General features: G+C 44.2%; 1 protein-coding gene across 1 annotated transcript in view; it reads left to right on the forward strand.

Moving 5' to 3' along the window:
* The first annotated feature begins 2372 nt into the window (after positions 1–2372).
* Positions 2373–14608, forward strand: part of CHRNB4 (cholinergic receptor nicotinic beta 4 subunit) — a 30736-nt gene continuing 18500 nt past the window's right edge. The window contains exon 1 of the mRNA XM_063445922.1: positions 2373–2821. Coding sequence (XP_063301992.1) covers positions 2770–2821 — 52 coding nt within the window. The 5' untranslated portion in view covers positions 2373–2769. The remainder of the gene's footprint in view (positions 2822–14608) is intronic.

The following is a 14608-nucleotide window of genomic DNA, read 5'->3' on the forward strand; positions in this document are numbered from 1 at the left end:
CCACAGCAATAATACTCCCAGTAATGTGTCTGAGTGTACAACAGAGCTCCACACCAATAATACTCCCAGTAATGTGTCTGAGTGTACAACAGAGCTCCACAGTAATAATACTCCCAGTAATGTGTCTGAGTGTATAACAGAGCTCCACAGCAATAATACTCCCAGTAATGTGACTGAGTGTATAACAGAGCTCCACAGCAATCATACTCCCAGTAATGTGTCTGAGTGTATAATAGAACTCCACAGTAATAATACTCCCAGTAATGTGTCTGAGTGTATAACAGAGCCCCACAGCAATAATACTCCCAGTAATGTGTCTGAGTGTATAACAGAGCACCACAGCAATAATACTCCCAGTAATGTGTCTGAGTGTATAACAGAGCCCCACAGCAATAACACTCCCAGTAATGTGACTGAGTGTATAACAGAACTCCACAGCAATAATACTCCCAGTAATGTGACTGAGTGTATAACAGAGCTCCACAGCAATAATACTCCCAGTAATGTGTCTGAGTGTATAACAGAGCTCCACAGCAATCATACTCCCAGTAATGTGTCTGAGTGTATAACAGAGCTCCACAGCAATAATACTCCCAGTAATGTGTCTGAGTGTATAACAGAGCTCCACAGCAATAATACTGCCAGTAATGTGTCTGAGTGTATAACAGAGCTCCACAGCAATAATACTCCCAGTAATGTGTCTGAGTGTATAACAGAGCTCCACAGCAATCATACTCCCAGTAATGTGTCTGAGTGTATAACAGAGCTCCACAGCAATAATACTCCCAGTAATGTGTCTGAGTGTATAACAGAGCTCCACAGCAATAATACTGCCAGTAATGTGTCTGAGTGTATAACAGAGCTCCACAGCAATAATACTCCCAGTAATGTGTCTGAGTGTATAACAGAGCTCCACAGTAATAATACTCCCAGTAATGTGTCTTTAAACTACAATAAATGTGTTTAGAAATCAGTCCGTGTGAATAAAACGCATTATTCTTATTCCTTATTACATTTTAATTACATTTTACTTGCATAAATTGTAAGACACCTATACTTTCTCCCCCATTCACACCCCTAAAATTAAAGTATAAAGCACATTTTACCAATGACTCCTCCCCTTTTGCATGTTTATGCCACTTTTTAGAATGGAACACCTTGATAAATCTACCCCATGTGTTCTAATGCTAGATTATAGAGGTAGATTGTTACAGCGGAAAAAAAAAAATTCAGTACGAAAAAGAAATGACATTTACACTTTTTAGTTTACTTTTATGAAGCACATTTACACATGCTCATACATAGACTTATTCACTAAATCCAACATGGCAGATACTTATTACCATTATTATTATTATTTACAGAGCACCAACAAATTGCGTATCGCTGTACAATAGGAGGACTTACAGACGTGTGTTTGCAACAAGACAAGTTGGACGGACAGGAACGGAGGGTGCTGAGGGCTTTGCTCAAACGAGCTTACATTCTATAGGGAGTGGGGTAAAGTGGTAGAAGAGCTAAGGAAAGGATGTATTTTATATAAGGGAAAATGTAGGTGGTTAAAGAATAGTTTACAATGGATGACACAGTTGCAGAAGAGGAAGCAGGGGGGGTTACCAAGGTGCGGGGAGGTTTAATTTACGAGGTAATTACAAAATGCATGTAAAAATGTTCAGATTTTCTCATTTTTGCAATTTCCCTGTCAGTTGTTCACAATTACTCAACTTGTAACAAAACTCCCAAAATATAGGATAGCATTTCTAAACTTTATCTGAGTATGACTCGCTTTTACTTTTAGCTATCTATCCTTAACCCCTTAAGGACCAAACTTCTGGAATAAAAGGGAATCATGACATGTCACACATGGTTAGGGTTAAACTCTACCATATTGTCATATAGAAAAATAGCATCTCATTTATTGGAATTATGGGATGTATAAATAAGACGTTTCATGGGTAGATTACTGCTCAATGATACCTAAAAATGTAAATATGTTAATTTACACTTTTGTTTAAAGATTTATTTTATAACTCTTCGTTTCTGTGTTCGGCCACAATATAGTAGTGGAGAGGGAAAGGGAGAATGATTATTTTAATATTTCTGCCACATATTGTACCTATAATCAAGTTAAATTATTTAAATCCCCACCTAGAAAAATGTTAATTATGGCATTTCTAGGAAAGTCCTAACAATATTTTTTAATGCAGAAGTTGTTTAAATGATAATTCCCACTGTGGCAGACTCAGATCATATTTCTGTTGTGTATCTATGGGTGTTCCAATGTCTGACACACTGACACCAAGTCTGCTCCATGCCAATGTCCCAAGCTGACAGCTCCTCTATGTGCTCAGTTACCCTGGGTCCTAATTCATCTCCTTTTTTCTATCCTAGAACCATCTGCCTTCAGCTAGCAAATTCCACTGCATGCATTGTACAGTGCAACTTCTTATTTGCAATAGCCCTGCCTGAATCATATTCAATCACCAATTCCATTCTTCTCTCCCTTGAAGCTTAGAGACCAAACATTTTGCATCTAATAATAGTCAGAAAGTTTACCTGCAACTACAGCATCCCACTGCTCCCTGCATCCCACTGCTTCCTGCATCCCACTGCTCCCTGCATCCAGCCCAGTGTACACCCTGCTTGCTGGCAGTGAGACCCTTGCAGCCTTGCCTGGGATTCTCCTATCATCTACCAGGCTGTCTTCTCCTGCATCCTCTGTACCAGCTCACAGCCAGACCAAGATACACAGCACGCTGAGTACATATCATGGGGAATCTGTCCTCTCCTCTCCTGCTGTCAGCTCTCTTCCTGGTGAACTGTGAGTAATACTTTGCATTATCCTCACTCTTTAATGATGTGACAAGGTTCTAGAGCCTAGTTAGTGTATGTGATCATCATTTTACCATCAATGTATCTGTGTATCACTCATTCTGCATTCTACTGACTGAGATGCTGTAATGATACGGGACTTTAAATATATGTAGTAAGAACCCCCATTGGTCCTATATTGTCACAGGGATTGTCACTGTGTTTAAAAAAAACCTGCTGTGTTATATATATATATAATAAATAATAAATAACTGCTGTGTTTTATATATAGTAAATAATAAATAACTGCTGTATTAAATAATACATGTATAATTTTTCACTTTTTTATCTTTATATATATATATTATAAAAAGAAAAAATATATACATGTTATATATATATATATATATATATATATATATATATATATATATATATATATATATATATATATAATACACAAGATCCAGCGCACTTATTCACTAAACAGCAATTTCAATGCTGACAGATGTTATTATTCTCTTTTAAAAACACCTAATGCAGACAAAAATAATGGGGGTTTAGTTACACTATATGATCATACATTGCATAAGCCTGCCACAACGTCAATGTACCCCGTCTTTGGAAGGTCCTACTATATATTATAATTAATACTATACGTATATTATTTTATATTTATATATAAAATAAAACAGTACATGTTTATAACTTTTTATCTTTTTATATATATTTATTTTTTATATATAGCCCTGATACGTTAATATATTCATACATTCATACATATTAATATATTCATACTCATTTAAATATCTTTTACAAATAAAAAAAAAAATCCCTTTTGTTTCTGCATTTTATTTATGCTGAACGAATTTTGAGACCTGGAAAAAGATGTATATGTAAATAATAATAAATATTAACTAGACTCGACACCTGAGCTATTTTTGAGCTATAGTTTAACAAAGGGCCGACTGAGCATAGTGGCATGGGTAGTTCATAAACATGTGGGGTCCCATATTAGACATTGCCTTATGCACGTGTACAGTAATGCTGAGTACCACTGCAGGAATACTAAGTATCAACAGTGATTTATGTGTTGCAGTGTGCAGTGATGCAGAGTATCTACACTCTGTTTGACAGTAGCTTCCAGGATACAACAGTTCTGCTTTTTATGTTAAAGGGACACTATAGTCACCTGAACAACTACAGCTTAACGTAGTTGTTCAGGTGAGATCTATAGCTCCCTGCAGGCAATCTAATGTAAACACTGTATTTTCAGAGAAAATACCGTGTTTATATTGATTGATAGGAATACCCCCACTGGCCGTCACTCAGACGGCCACCAGAGGGACTTCCTATCAAGTATGGCCCTAAAAAGGCCACGTACACGTCAGACGTATTAAAATACGTCTGACGTGTGCAGGAGAGAGAAGGCACTGTGTGCGTGCCTTCTCTCTCCTGCCTGTCAGCAGAGGAGAGGGGGGCGGGCAAAGACCGCAAGCAGAGCTGTCAGTCAGCTCAGCTCGCGGCCCCGCAGACCGCGCGCGTACGCGCATGCGCACATGCGCGGTAGTGCGCTCAGGACTTAATAGGGCGGCATGAATGCCGCCCTATGAAGTATGCGCGCATGTGTGGCGAAGCCAAATGGAAGCATCCAATTGCTCCCTGCTCGCGCCCGCCTATTTCGTAATTTTGGCGAAATAGGTGGCACAGCTTCACAAGGCTCCTGGCGCTGGAACCAGGTGAGTAAAAACAGCTGCCTGGAGAGTCCCTTTAAATGTGCAGGAGGCTGCAATATACAGAATTATACATACAACTCCTATATTTATATGAAGCTATAAAGGGATTTATCCAGGCATAGGCAACCTTCGGCACTCCAGATGTTTTGGACTACACCTCCCATGATGCTTTGCCAGCATTATGGGTGTAAGAGCATTTTGGGGGATGTAGTCCACAACATCTGGAGTGCCAGAGGTTGCCTATCTATCCCTGTTATAGACCAAGAGCAGACAGACATTTAATGTGTGTGCTGGAGGTGTGCTCAATGGGACCGACTAGTCCCCATGTAAATAAGTCAAGTGTTGGATTTGCACAAATTCATTTCACAACACTGTCTGCTGCTGTGTAAAGATAAATCAATGCATTGTGTTATTGTGTGGATCCTTCAAACACGTGCACAACAAAAATTATGATCTGTAAGAATTGGTGGAAAGATGGGGTGTTTGGATCAAAATAGAGGGACTGTTTTGGATAAAAAAGGAGGTTTGGAAGGTATGATAAGAGTGATCTGTGCAGTGTTGACAGGGGACAAGCAACATTTAGACAAAAATCAGTGAACTGGGAAAAAGAAACATTTACCAGAAATATATAGTTTATAACTCTTCTATCTTTCCTAAAGTCATTGGTCAGCCCGCCTTCACTTTGTGCTTTAGTAAAAAGATCTCAATGTACTCTGGAGTTTATTGAATACAGTTTGAATTAATTGTAGCAATTGTTGGATAGTTTTCCAGGCCAGTTTTTTTTGTTTTGTTTTCCAAATGTAACCATTCTGGCCTTAATCTGCTCCAATTGAGGTTTAGTGAATAAACCCTATCATGTAAACATATTGTTTAAAAATATATATATATATATATATATATATATATTATTACTATTAGCTACTTGTACTGAGTTGGGGAATATGTTAGGACCTCATAAATAATATAGTTAAATGTATTTACTTTTTATTTTTGTAATGCATTATCTGTGTAAACATAGGGAGTCAGTTTTACGCCATACTTTTACTTCAAGAGAACACGATGATTGCGTCACTTCCAGGTTAGAACTCACTGCAGAAGCTGCCAAGCCTGGGGGTATGATAGGTTAATGATGTATAATCTTGAAATGCATCAATGGTGGCATTTTATGCACGCGATGTGGTAACCAGGGTCCTGTCACTGCCTCATACAAATATAAGGCAAAGAATACATAATAGCTTTACTGAGGCATCAGGTGTAGTGAAGCCCTGAATATGTGACTTATAACAGCACTAACCTCTTAATGGAACATATGATGATGTTAATAACTTCGGTCAGGAACATGGCAAGTCCTCACTACAGGGAATTTTGGGCTAGTGACACATCACTATTTGTCAAGTCAATATTAACAGGGTTATTAAAGGACCACTCTAGGCACCCAGACCACTTCAGCTTAATGAGGTGGTCTGGGTGCCAGGTCCTTCTAGGGTTAACCCATTTTTTCATAAACATAGCAGTTTCAGAGAAACTGCTATGTTTGTGAATGGGTTAAGCCTTCCCCCTATGTCCTCTAGTGGCTGTCTCATTGACAGCCGCTAGAGGCGCTTGCGTGCTTCTCACTGTGATTTTCACAGTGAGAGCACGCCAGCGTCCATAGGAAAGCATTGAGAATGCTTTCCTATGTGACCGGCTGAATGCGCGCGCAGCTCTTGCCGCGCGTGCGCATTCAGCCGACGGGGAGGAGAAGTGGCGGATCGGAGGAGGAGAGCAGGAGGTGATCTCTCCGCCCAGCGCTGGAAAAAGGTAAGTTTTTACCCCTTTCCCCTTTCCAGAGCCGGGCGGGAGTGGGTCCCTGAGGGTGGGGGCACCCTCAGGGCACTCCAGTGCCAGGAAAACGAGTATGTTTTCCTGGCACTAGAGTGGTCCTTTAACTAAAGTGAAAATTCAAAATGAATTTTAAATTTAAAGAACCACAGCCAGTCAAGGTATCAGCGAAGCAGACTCTTACATCACCAAAGACTCGAGGCACTCGGTTAACATCACTAGACGAGCAGTGCTGTTCCCCCGAAGAGAGGCTGGAGGTGGAACGCACTGTGGTACGCACGCCGTCCTCACCGGCAATCAGAATTTGGATGACAGCATCTGGAACATCATCCTAATCCATCCGTGCCCAAGTTAAGGTTTCTTTGCAATTTTTTACCTGTAATAGACCGGTATTGTGACTTTGGATCTTATTTGATTAATATTTTTAGTAAATTGTACTTTATTATCCTCTCAGTTGTTTTTTTAACCATTTCTATACTATACGGTATTTGGTGGACAGTGCTGGTCTATCTGTTCCTAGCGAGAATTGTACTTGCTTAATGGTAAACAGTATTATTTGAAGAATTTTATATCATGTGGCTGAGTTATCAGATTATCTTTTTTTTTTTTACTATCTTTTACTATTTTATAACCAGTATACCGATCAACTAGTTATATTAGTTATCTTGGGATACTCCATTTTCTTGAATTAAAAGACGCCTACACTACACAATATCTGCAGAACAATTCTTAAACATCCTTTTATTATGTATGAATCTTTACAGTCATCTATTTAAACGCAACATTGTGTCATGTTTAATTCCATTTTTGCTACTATCTGTATCAACAGTAGGCTCCTGGATACTCTACATTTTAAAGGAACGCATGTATTCACATGTACCCCTGTCTATACAGCTGTGAAAACATAGTTTAGATCCACGGCCCCCCCCTGTCAGTAAAGTAAAAGGTGATTTTACTCACCTTTATTCCATTGCACGTGGTTCTCCTCACGGCTGACCCTGCCTCCTTGGGTGAGATCATCAAACTTGATGATCTCAGCCAATCGAATGCTTTCCCGTGAGAAAACATTGGGAGGCTATTGCGAATGTGCGGCAAAACGACACTCTGCACCAATCAGCATCTCCTTATAGAGATACATTGAATCAATGCATCTCAATAAGGAATGTTCAGTGTCTCCATTGAGGGTGGAGGGTGGAGTGTGCAGCACTGCCCCAGGAAACACCTCTAGTGGCATTCTGAGTGATGGTATCCCTAGGAAGCAATGTAAACACTGCATTTTTGTAGTTCTGGTTCTGTTCTGTTGACTATAATCAGCGGTGTATTTACCGCAAGGCTGACAAGGCATTTGCCTTGGGCGGCATTTTTTGGGGGATGGCAAAAAAAGCCACCCCCCCCCCTAAACACCCTGGCAAATGCCTTGGGGGACCCAAGAGCTGGCTGGCTGGCCACCTCAGGGCCCCCGAGGCTGTCATTTTTTTAGTGATGCAAGAGTCGGAATATGATGTCACTCCGGCTCCAGCATCACTAAGAGGCGCGCAAGGGAGCTAAGGAGGATCAACTGAACTCTGCTCCTGTTTCCCCGACTGCCTGCCAGCCCAGCCAGCAGCAGCCCCACTGGACCACAGGGAAAATCCAAAATGAAATTAAAAAAAAATTGTGAGTGTGTTAGTGTGTCTGTTAATGAGAGTGTTTGTGTGTTAGTGTGTGTCTGTTAGTGAGTGTTTGTGTGCGTCTGTTAGTGAGTGTTAGTGTGTATCTATTAGTGTGTGTGTGTCTATTAGAGTGTGTGCTGGTAGTGAGTGTGTGTCTGTTAGTGAGTGTGTGTGTGTTTGTCATTGAGAGTGTATATGTGTTTGTCAGTGAGTCAGTGAGTCAGTCAGTGTGTCTGTCAGAAAAAAAAATTTGAAGGGGCGGGGGGGTGCCTAAGTTTTGTCATGCCTAGGGCAGCATAAAACCAGAATACACCACTGACTATAATGTCCCTTTAAGGTCAACATGGTCGAACTGGAAACATTCTCTGTCAGTTATACTTACAGTTTAGCTACTCTGGCCTCTGGCCTCTGGAGTTTAGCTACTCTTTGAGTTCACCTTGAATTCGTCAAATACAGTGCCTATGGGTTTGGAACCTGCTGGCATTATTAAGTATGCAGATTCTTATAAATGCCAGCAGAATATAAAATATTATGGACGAGTTCATAAGGGCCACATACAGTAACGTACCTACCATAATCACAGGGGTCGCAGCTGCGAGCGGGCCAGTCACTCGAGTTGGCCTGGCCTGGCCTGGCCGCAACCCCAGCAACCATGGGCCGTCTGCATACCTTCAGGGCCAGTGTACTGCTGCACCAACCTGGGGCCCGCGGTTGCCTGGTTACCGTCCGGAGAGGAGAGCTGTGCTGCTCCCCTTCTGCCGCTGTGTGTAGCGTGGCTGACAGGAAGTCTGACAGGAAGAGCTCACTGAGAGCTCACTGAGAGAGCACTTCCTGTCAGTCCTGGTCAGGGTGAACAGGTACACAAGGGGGTGGGGAAGAGAATGACACACATGGAGTGGCTGGGGGGAATGGGACACATGGGGGTACTGGGGAGAGGAAATTACATATATGGAGCTACTGGGCTAGGGAATGACAGACATGGAGGGGCTGGGGGGAATGGGACACATGGAGGGGCTGGGAGCTAGGGAATGACACACATGGTGGGACTGGGAGGGAATGGGATACATAGAGGGGCTGGGAGGGAATGTGATACACGGAGGGGCTTGGGGTGCGGGAATGACATGGAGGGGCTGAGGGGGAGGGAATGAGATATATGGAGGGGCTGGGGGGAGGGAATGAGATACATAGAGGGGCTGTAGGGGAGGGAATGACACACATGAAGGGACTGGGGGTGAACAAATGAGACACAGGGAGGGGCTGGAGAGGAAAGAGAATGAGACACATTGAGGGACTGGAGGGCTGAGGGAATGGGACACATAGAGGTGCTTGGGGGATGAGGGAATGAGAGACATGAAGGTGCTCGGGGAAAGAGGGAATGAGACACATGGAGGGGTTGGAGAGGAGAGAATGAGACACATGGAGGGGTGGGGGGACTAGGGAATGAGACACATGGAGGGACTGGGAGGGAATGGGACATGTGGAGGGGCTGGAGGGGAGAGAATGGCACAAATGGAGGGTCTGTTGCAGAGGCAATGAGACACATAGAGGGAGTGTGGAGGAGGGAATGACACAAATAATGGACTGGGAGGTGAGCAAATGAAACACACGGAGGGACTGGAGAGGTGAGGGAATGAGACACATTGAGAGACCTGGGAGGGGGTAGAGGTGAGGTAATGAGACACATGGAGGTGCTGAGGGGATGAGGGAATGAGAAACATGGAGAGGTTGGGGGGAAGAGAATGTGACACATGGAGGGGCTAAGAGGGAGGGAATGAGACACATAGATGGACTGTGAGGGAGGGAATGACACACATGGAGGGACTGGGGGGGTTAGGGAATGAGACACGTGAAGGTACTGGAGGAGTGAGGGAATGAGAAAAGTCTCTGTTTCTTTTGCTCCTTCCCCAGCCCCTCTGTGTCTCTTTGTGTCACCCCAGACCCTCTAGGTGTCTCTCTTCCAAGCCCCTGTCTGTCTCTTTTGCCCCATCCACAGCGTCTCTGTGTGTCTCTTTCTATCCATAGCGCCATTTGTGGGTCTCTTCCCCTCCAGCGCCTTTTCTCTTTATCCCCCAACCCCTCTATGCCACTTTGTGTGTCCCCAGCACCTCCATGCATTTCATCACCCTACGTGTCTCATTGTCAGGGTACCTGAGGTCTCTACCTCTGGGAGAGGTAGAGACTTAGACGTCGATCCATCCGGACAGTCTGTTTCCCATGTTCCTCGCGGTCCACCCGGTCACATAAACGCCGGCCGCGAGGGAGTCACTTGCTTTTGTAGCATGACGTCCGGAAGTCGACGTCATGACGCCAACCCGGAACGACCTGTCACTCAATTGTTTGAAGACTAATCAGGACTCGTCGGAGGCGTGTCTACCCCTCTGAGCCAGGGTATTTAACAGTGCTTCTCTCATTTGCTCATTTCCCTGTTGTGGTTCTAGCCTGTCTAGTCACACAGTGCTCTGGTATTTTCTGTTATCCCTTTGGTTCCGACCCGGCTTGTTTGACTTACTCTGTTTACCTCTGTTATCCTTGACCCGGCTTGTTCCTCGCTTACCTGTCCTCTCGTTCCCTCGACCTCGGCTTGTCTCTGACCATTCTCTATATTCTCTGTACGTTAGTCCGGCCATTCTAAGGTCCGGTATACGTATCCTGTCCTGTTTGTACTCTGCGTGTTGGATCCCTGTCCCGATCCTGACATTACGACAGGGCCCATGGATCCTGCAAGTACAAACAGTCAGCTTGGCCTCTCTGATCCTAGGTTCGAAGCCATGGAACACAGAATGGATCAAATGGCCCTAGCGCTACAGGCGTTATTATCTCGTGCCAATAATCCACCAGAGGAGACACGTACTACTTCTATCTCCCCTGTAAGTTCTGGCCTAGAGGTAGCCACTGTAGGTGCCTCCTCCCGCATTACCCCACCAGTACGTTATGGTGGTTCACCTGAGAAGTGTCGTGGTTTTTTAAACCAGATTAGTATCCACTTTGAATTGCAACCTCGTTCCTATCCTACAGATAGGGCAAAGGTTGGATTTATTATCACCTTACTCATTGAGAAAGCTCTGAGATGGGCCAACCCACTATGGGAGAACGATAACCCGTTAGTATATAATTATAATGCCTTTGTAGCTGCCTTTAGAAGAACTTTTGACCCCCCTGGTAGAAAGGTCAATGCAGCCAGATTACTGTTGCGCCTGAGACAGGAGAACTGAACACTTGTGGATTATGCACTAGAGTTCAGGTCTCTGGCGTCAGAAGTTAAGTGGAATGAGCAGGCTTATATAGATGTATTTTTTTTTTTTTTAATTCTTTATTTTATTTGTGCATGGTTAGACAGTGAGTATGCAGAGCCACGACAGCTGCTGCAGACAGTTTCATAGTATCACATTACGTGGCAGATTAAACAGCACAGTTTTTCTTTTTTCATCATGAAGTTAACAAGCTATAAGACAATTATGGTTTGTAATAAACATGCTAGGCTAAGTGTGTGCATAGTAGTGTCGTACTCGTTTGGTGTTACATTGTGGTAGGTGTCTATGCTTTACTTGTGAAGGAAGATGATTATAACTAGGGCAACATTGCAAGTAAACCTCGCTTGGTGGATTACATGAGCTAGGCTTTGTGTAGACAAGCTTTTAGAAACTTAGATATTACATGCAGTGTGTCTACATCTAATATGCTGCATCGCTTTCTCTGTTAACAGCGCTAGTGGAGCCTCTGGGGCAAGCCAAAATTTGCATACATAGGTTATGTGTGAGATACCACCAGGGAAACAGACAGGCTAGCTAAACATGGAGATATATGTATAGGAAAACCAATTCAGTCTAGCTGTCAACACCCAAACACTTTTGCTTATTTATGTGGAGTTACGTGGTATCTGCCCTTGAATGTGTAAGTAATCTAAATAATATAACATAACAAGGAGACAACAGGCCACCAGAAGTTAGAGACTGAGTCCATGCCGGCGTGCAGCAGTCATCCCCTGTGTTAGGGTGGATTATTTTGACTTGTGTCCTCAGTGTAGCCCGAAGTCAGCCAACTCCCGATCTGCCGAGCCGCAGTGGTTGCAGGTAAGCCGGGTGGGAGTTTCTGTGCCCATACGCTCTGTCCTTTGGTGCCCCTGCAGTGGTTGTTGTTTGCACCGGCGTCCGCCGACTGCTGTAAGCAGCGGACAATATATGTAGAAGGCCGGAGGGTCAGGAGCCATCCCCACGATCCGCAGCACAGTCCCCAGGGGATTCCCACAGACAGTTCATGCTGATCTGATTCCATCATATTGCTTGGTGAGAGGGTTTAGTGTGTTTAGTCCCTTGCTGCTACCCATTCCTCCATGTGAGATAGCTGGTGCGCAGGAGTGTCTGTCTGGGCGGCAGTGTTGCATGATGAGGGGTCGGGAAGCAGACACCGGCTGTTCAGCGCCGCTAGATCCGGGATTCCCGCACAGTTAAAGGATCGGTAAGCTTAGGAGTATTTGTGTCGGAGAACCCCTCTGCCTCACCTCCCCGATGTTTTCGGTCTGCTGAGCCTTGATGAGTCCTGGCTTTGCCGCCATTTCGGTCTTGCCCGCCATGGCCGCCATTTTGGTAATGGAGGGTCTTCTTTGCTCCAGATGCCTGCGGGAACAGTCTCCTGGGACCGGGATGACCCCCACTGGTCCAAAGGGGGGGGGATACGGGGCCCCTACCACGTGGCAGCAGAGTTCCGGGAGGAAACCGCAGAGCAGGATAGCGAGGTGGCGGCCGTCCACCTCACTCACCGCCCGGGTAGGCCCCAGTTGTGGCGGTGCCGACGTGGCTTTTCCGAGGTCCAGTCGCTTGTGGTCTGTTTGGCCTCAGCACCAGCCCCTCTTTGCCCGCAGGACCGTTGCTTCCAAACTGCAGGTAAGTATTTTTTAGTGAATTACAAGCTTGAAGATCGTTTTTCTGCAGGAGCTCGCCTCGTGTGCGACCTCTCAGCATGGCGGTCGGGCCCCGCCCCCCGATGTATTTTTGAACGGGCTATCAGACGTAATCCTTGATGAGGTTGCTACTAGAGAACTCCCTGAAAATTTGGAGGATTTAATTTCGTTCATTTCTCGTATTGATGAGCGTTTAAGAGAGAGACAAAACACTCGAGAGAGGAACCTTAGACCTTCCTTTAAATTAGCTCCCGCATTTCAAAGTCCTGATTCCACTACCTCACTGTTTCCTGAACCTATGCAGATAGGCAATACTCGCCTCTCAGAAGAAGAGAGACAGTACAGGAGAAGAGAGGGATTATGCATGTATTGTGGAGTCAGAGGTCACTTACGCCTGAATTGTCCTAATCGCTCGGGAAACGCTCGCACCTAAGTTTCTCTAGAGGACAGGCCTTGGGTGTTTCTATTTTGTCCTCTACTCATAATTATAAAGATCACAGGCTTCTGCTACCAGTTTCTTTAACTTGGGAGAAGGGAGTACTAAAGACTATGGCTTTGATAGATTCCGGAGCTGCTGAGAATTTTATCGACCAAGCCTTTGCTACTAAAAACACTATCCCATCCCAGTTAAGGGATACACCCTTGGCCGTTGAGGCCATAGATGGTAGACCTTTACTTGAGCCTGTTATCTCCCGTGAGACCATACCCGTTAACTTAACTGTTGGTATCTTACACGAGGAGGAGTTATCACTTATGCTCATTTCGTCCCCTTCTGTCCCCATAGTCCTGGGGTACCCTTGGTTAAAAAGACATAACCCTATTATCGATTGGGAGTTAGGGGAGATACTCTCATGGGGCCAGGGCTGCCAGGAGAGGTGTTTACGCAGGGTTTCTCCATTGGCTGTAATAAACACACCAGGTACTTCCACTCAGTCTACAGAGAGACAGATACCGTCTCTCTACCAGGACTTAAAAGCAGTATTCGACAAGAAGAAGGCTGATACCTTACCTCCACACAGGTCATTTGATTGTAAAATTAAGCTTCTACCTGGTACTATGCCTCCGAGGGGCAATGTATATCCTCTATCCACTCAAGAGAACTCAGTTCTAGAGGAATATATTCGTGAGAATCTAGAAAAAGGATTCATTAGGAGATCCTCTTCTCCCGCCGGGGCTGGTTTTTTTTTCGTTAAAAAGAAGGATGGCACTCTGAGACCTTGTATTGATTACCGAGGTTTGAATAAGATAACCATCAGAAATGCCTATCCGATTCCTTTGATTACCGAGCTGTTTGATCGTTTAAAGGGCTCTAAAATTTTCACCAAGTTAGATCTCAGAGGGGCGTATAACTTGGTGAGAATCCAGCATGGACACGAGTGGATGACAGCGTTCAATACCCGTTATGGTCACTATGAATACACGGTTATGCCATTTGGTCTTTGTAATGCTCCGGCAGTATTTCAGGATTTGATTAATGAAGTTCTTAGGGAGTTTCAACATGATTGTGTTATTGTATACCTGGATGACATACTTATACACTCTAGGGACATTGAGACCCACCACAGACAAGTCAGAAAGGTATTGCACAAACTTCTGCAACATGGCTTATACTGTAAATTGGAGAAATGCAGTTTTGACCAGTCTCAGATAGACTTTCTTGGTTACGTGATTTCTGGGGAAGGCTTTAAGAT

Source organism: Pelobates fuscus, chromosome 3, assembly GCF_036172605.1.
Source record: "Pelobates fuscus isolate aPelFus1 chromosome 3, aPelFus1.pri, whole genome shotgun sequence".
NCBI classification, from domain to species: domain Eukaryota; kingdom Metazoa; phylum Chordata; class Amphibia; order Anura; family Pelobatidae; genus Pelobates; species Pelobates fuscus.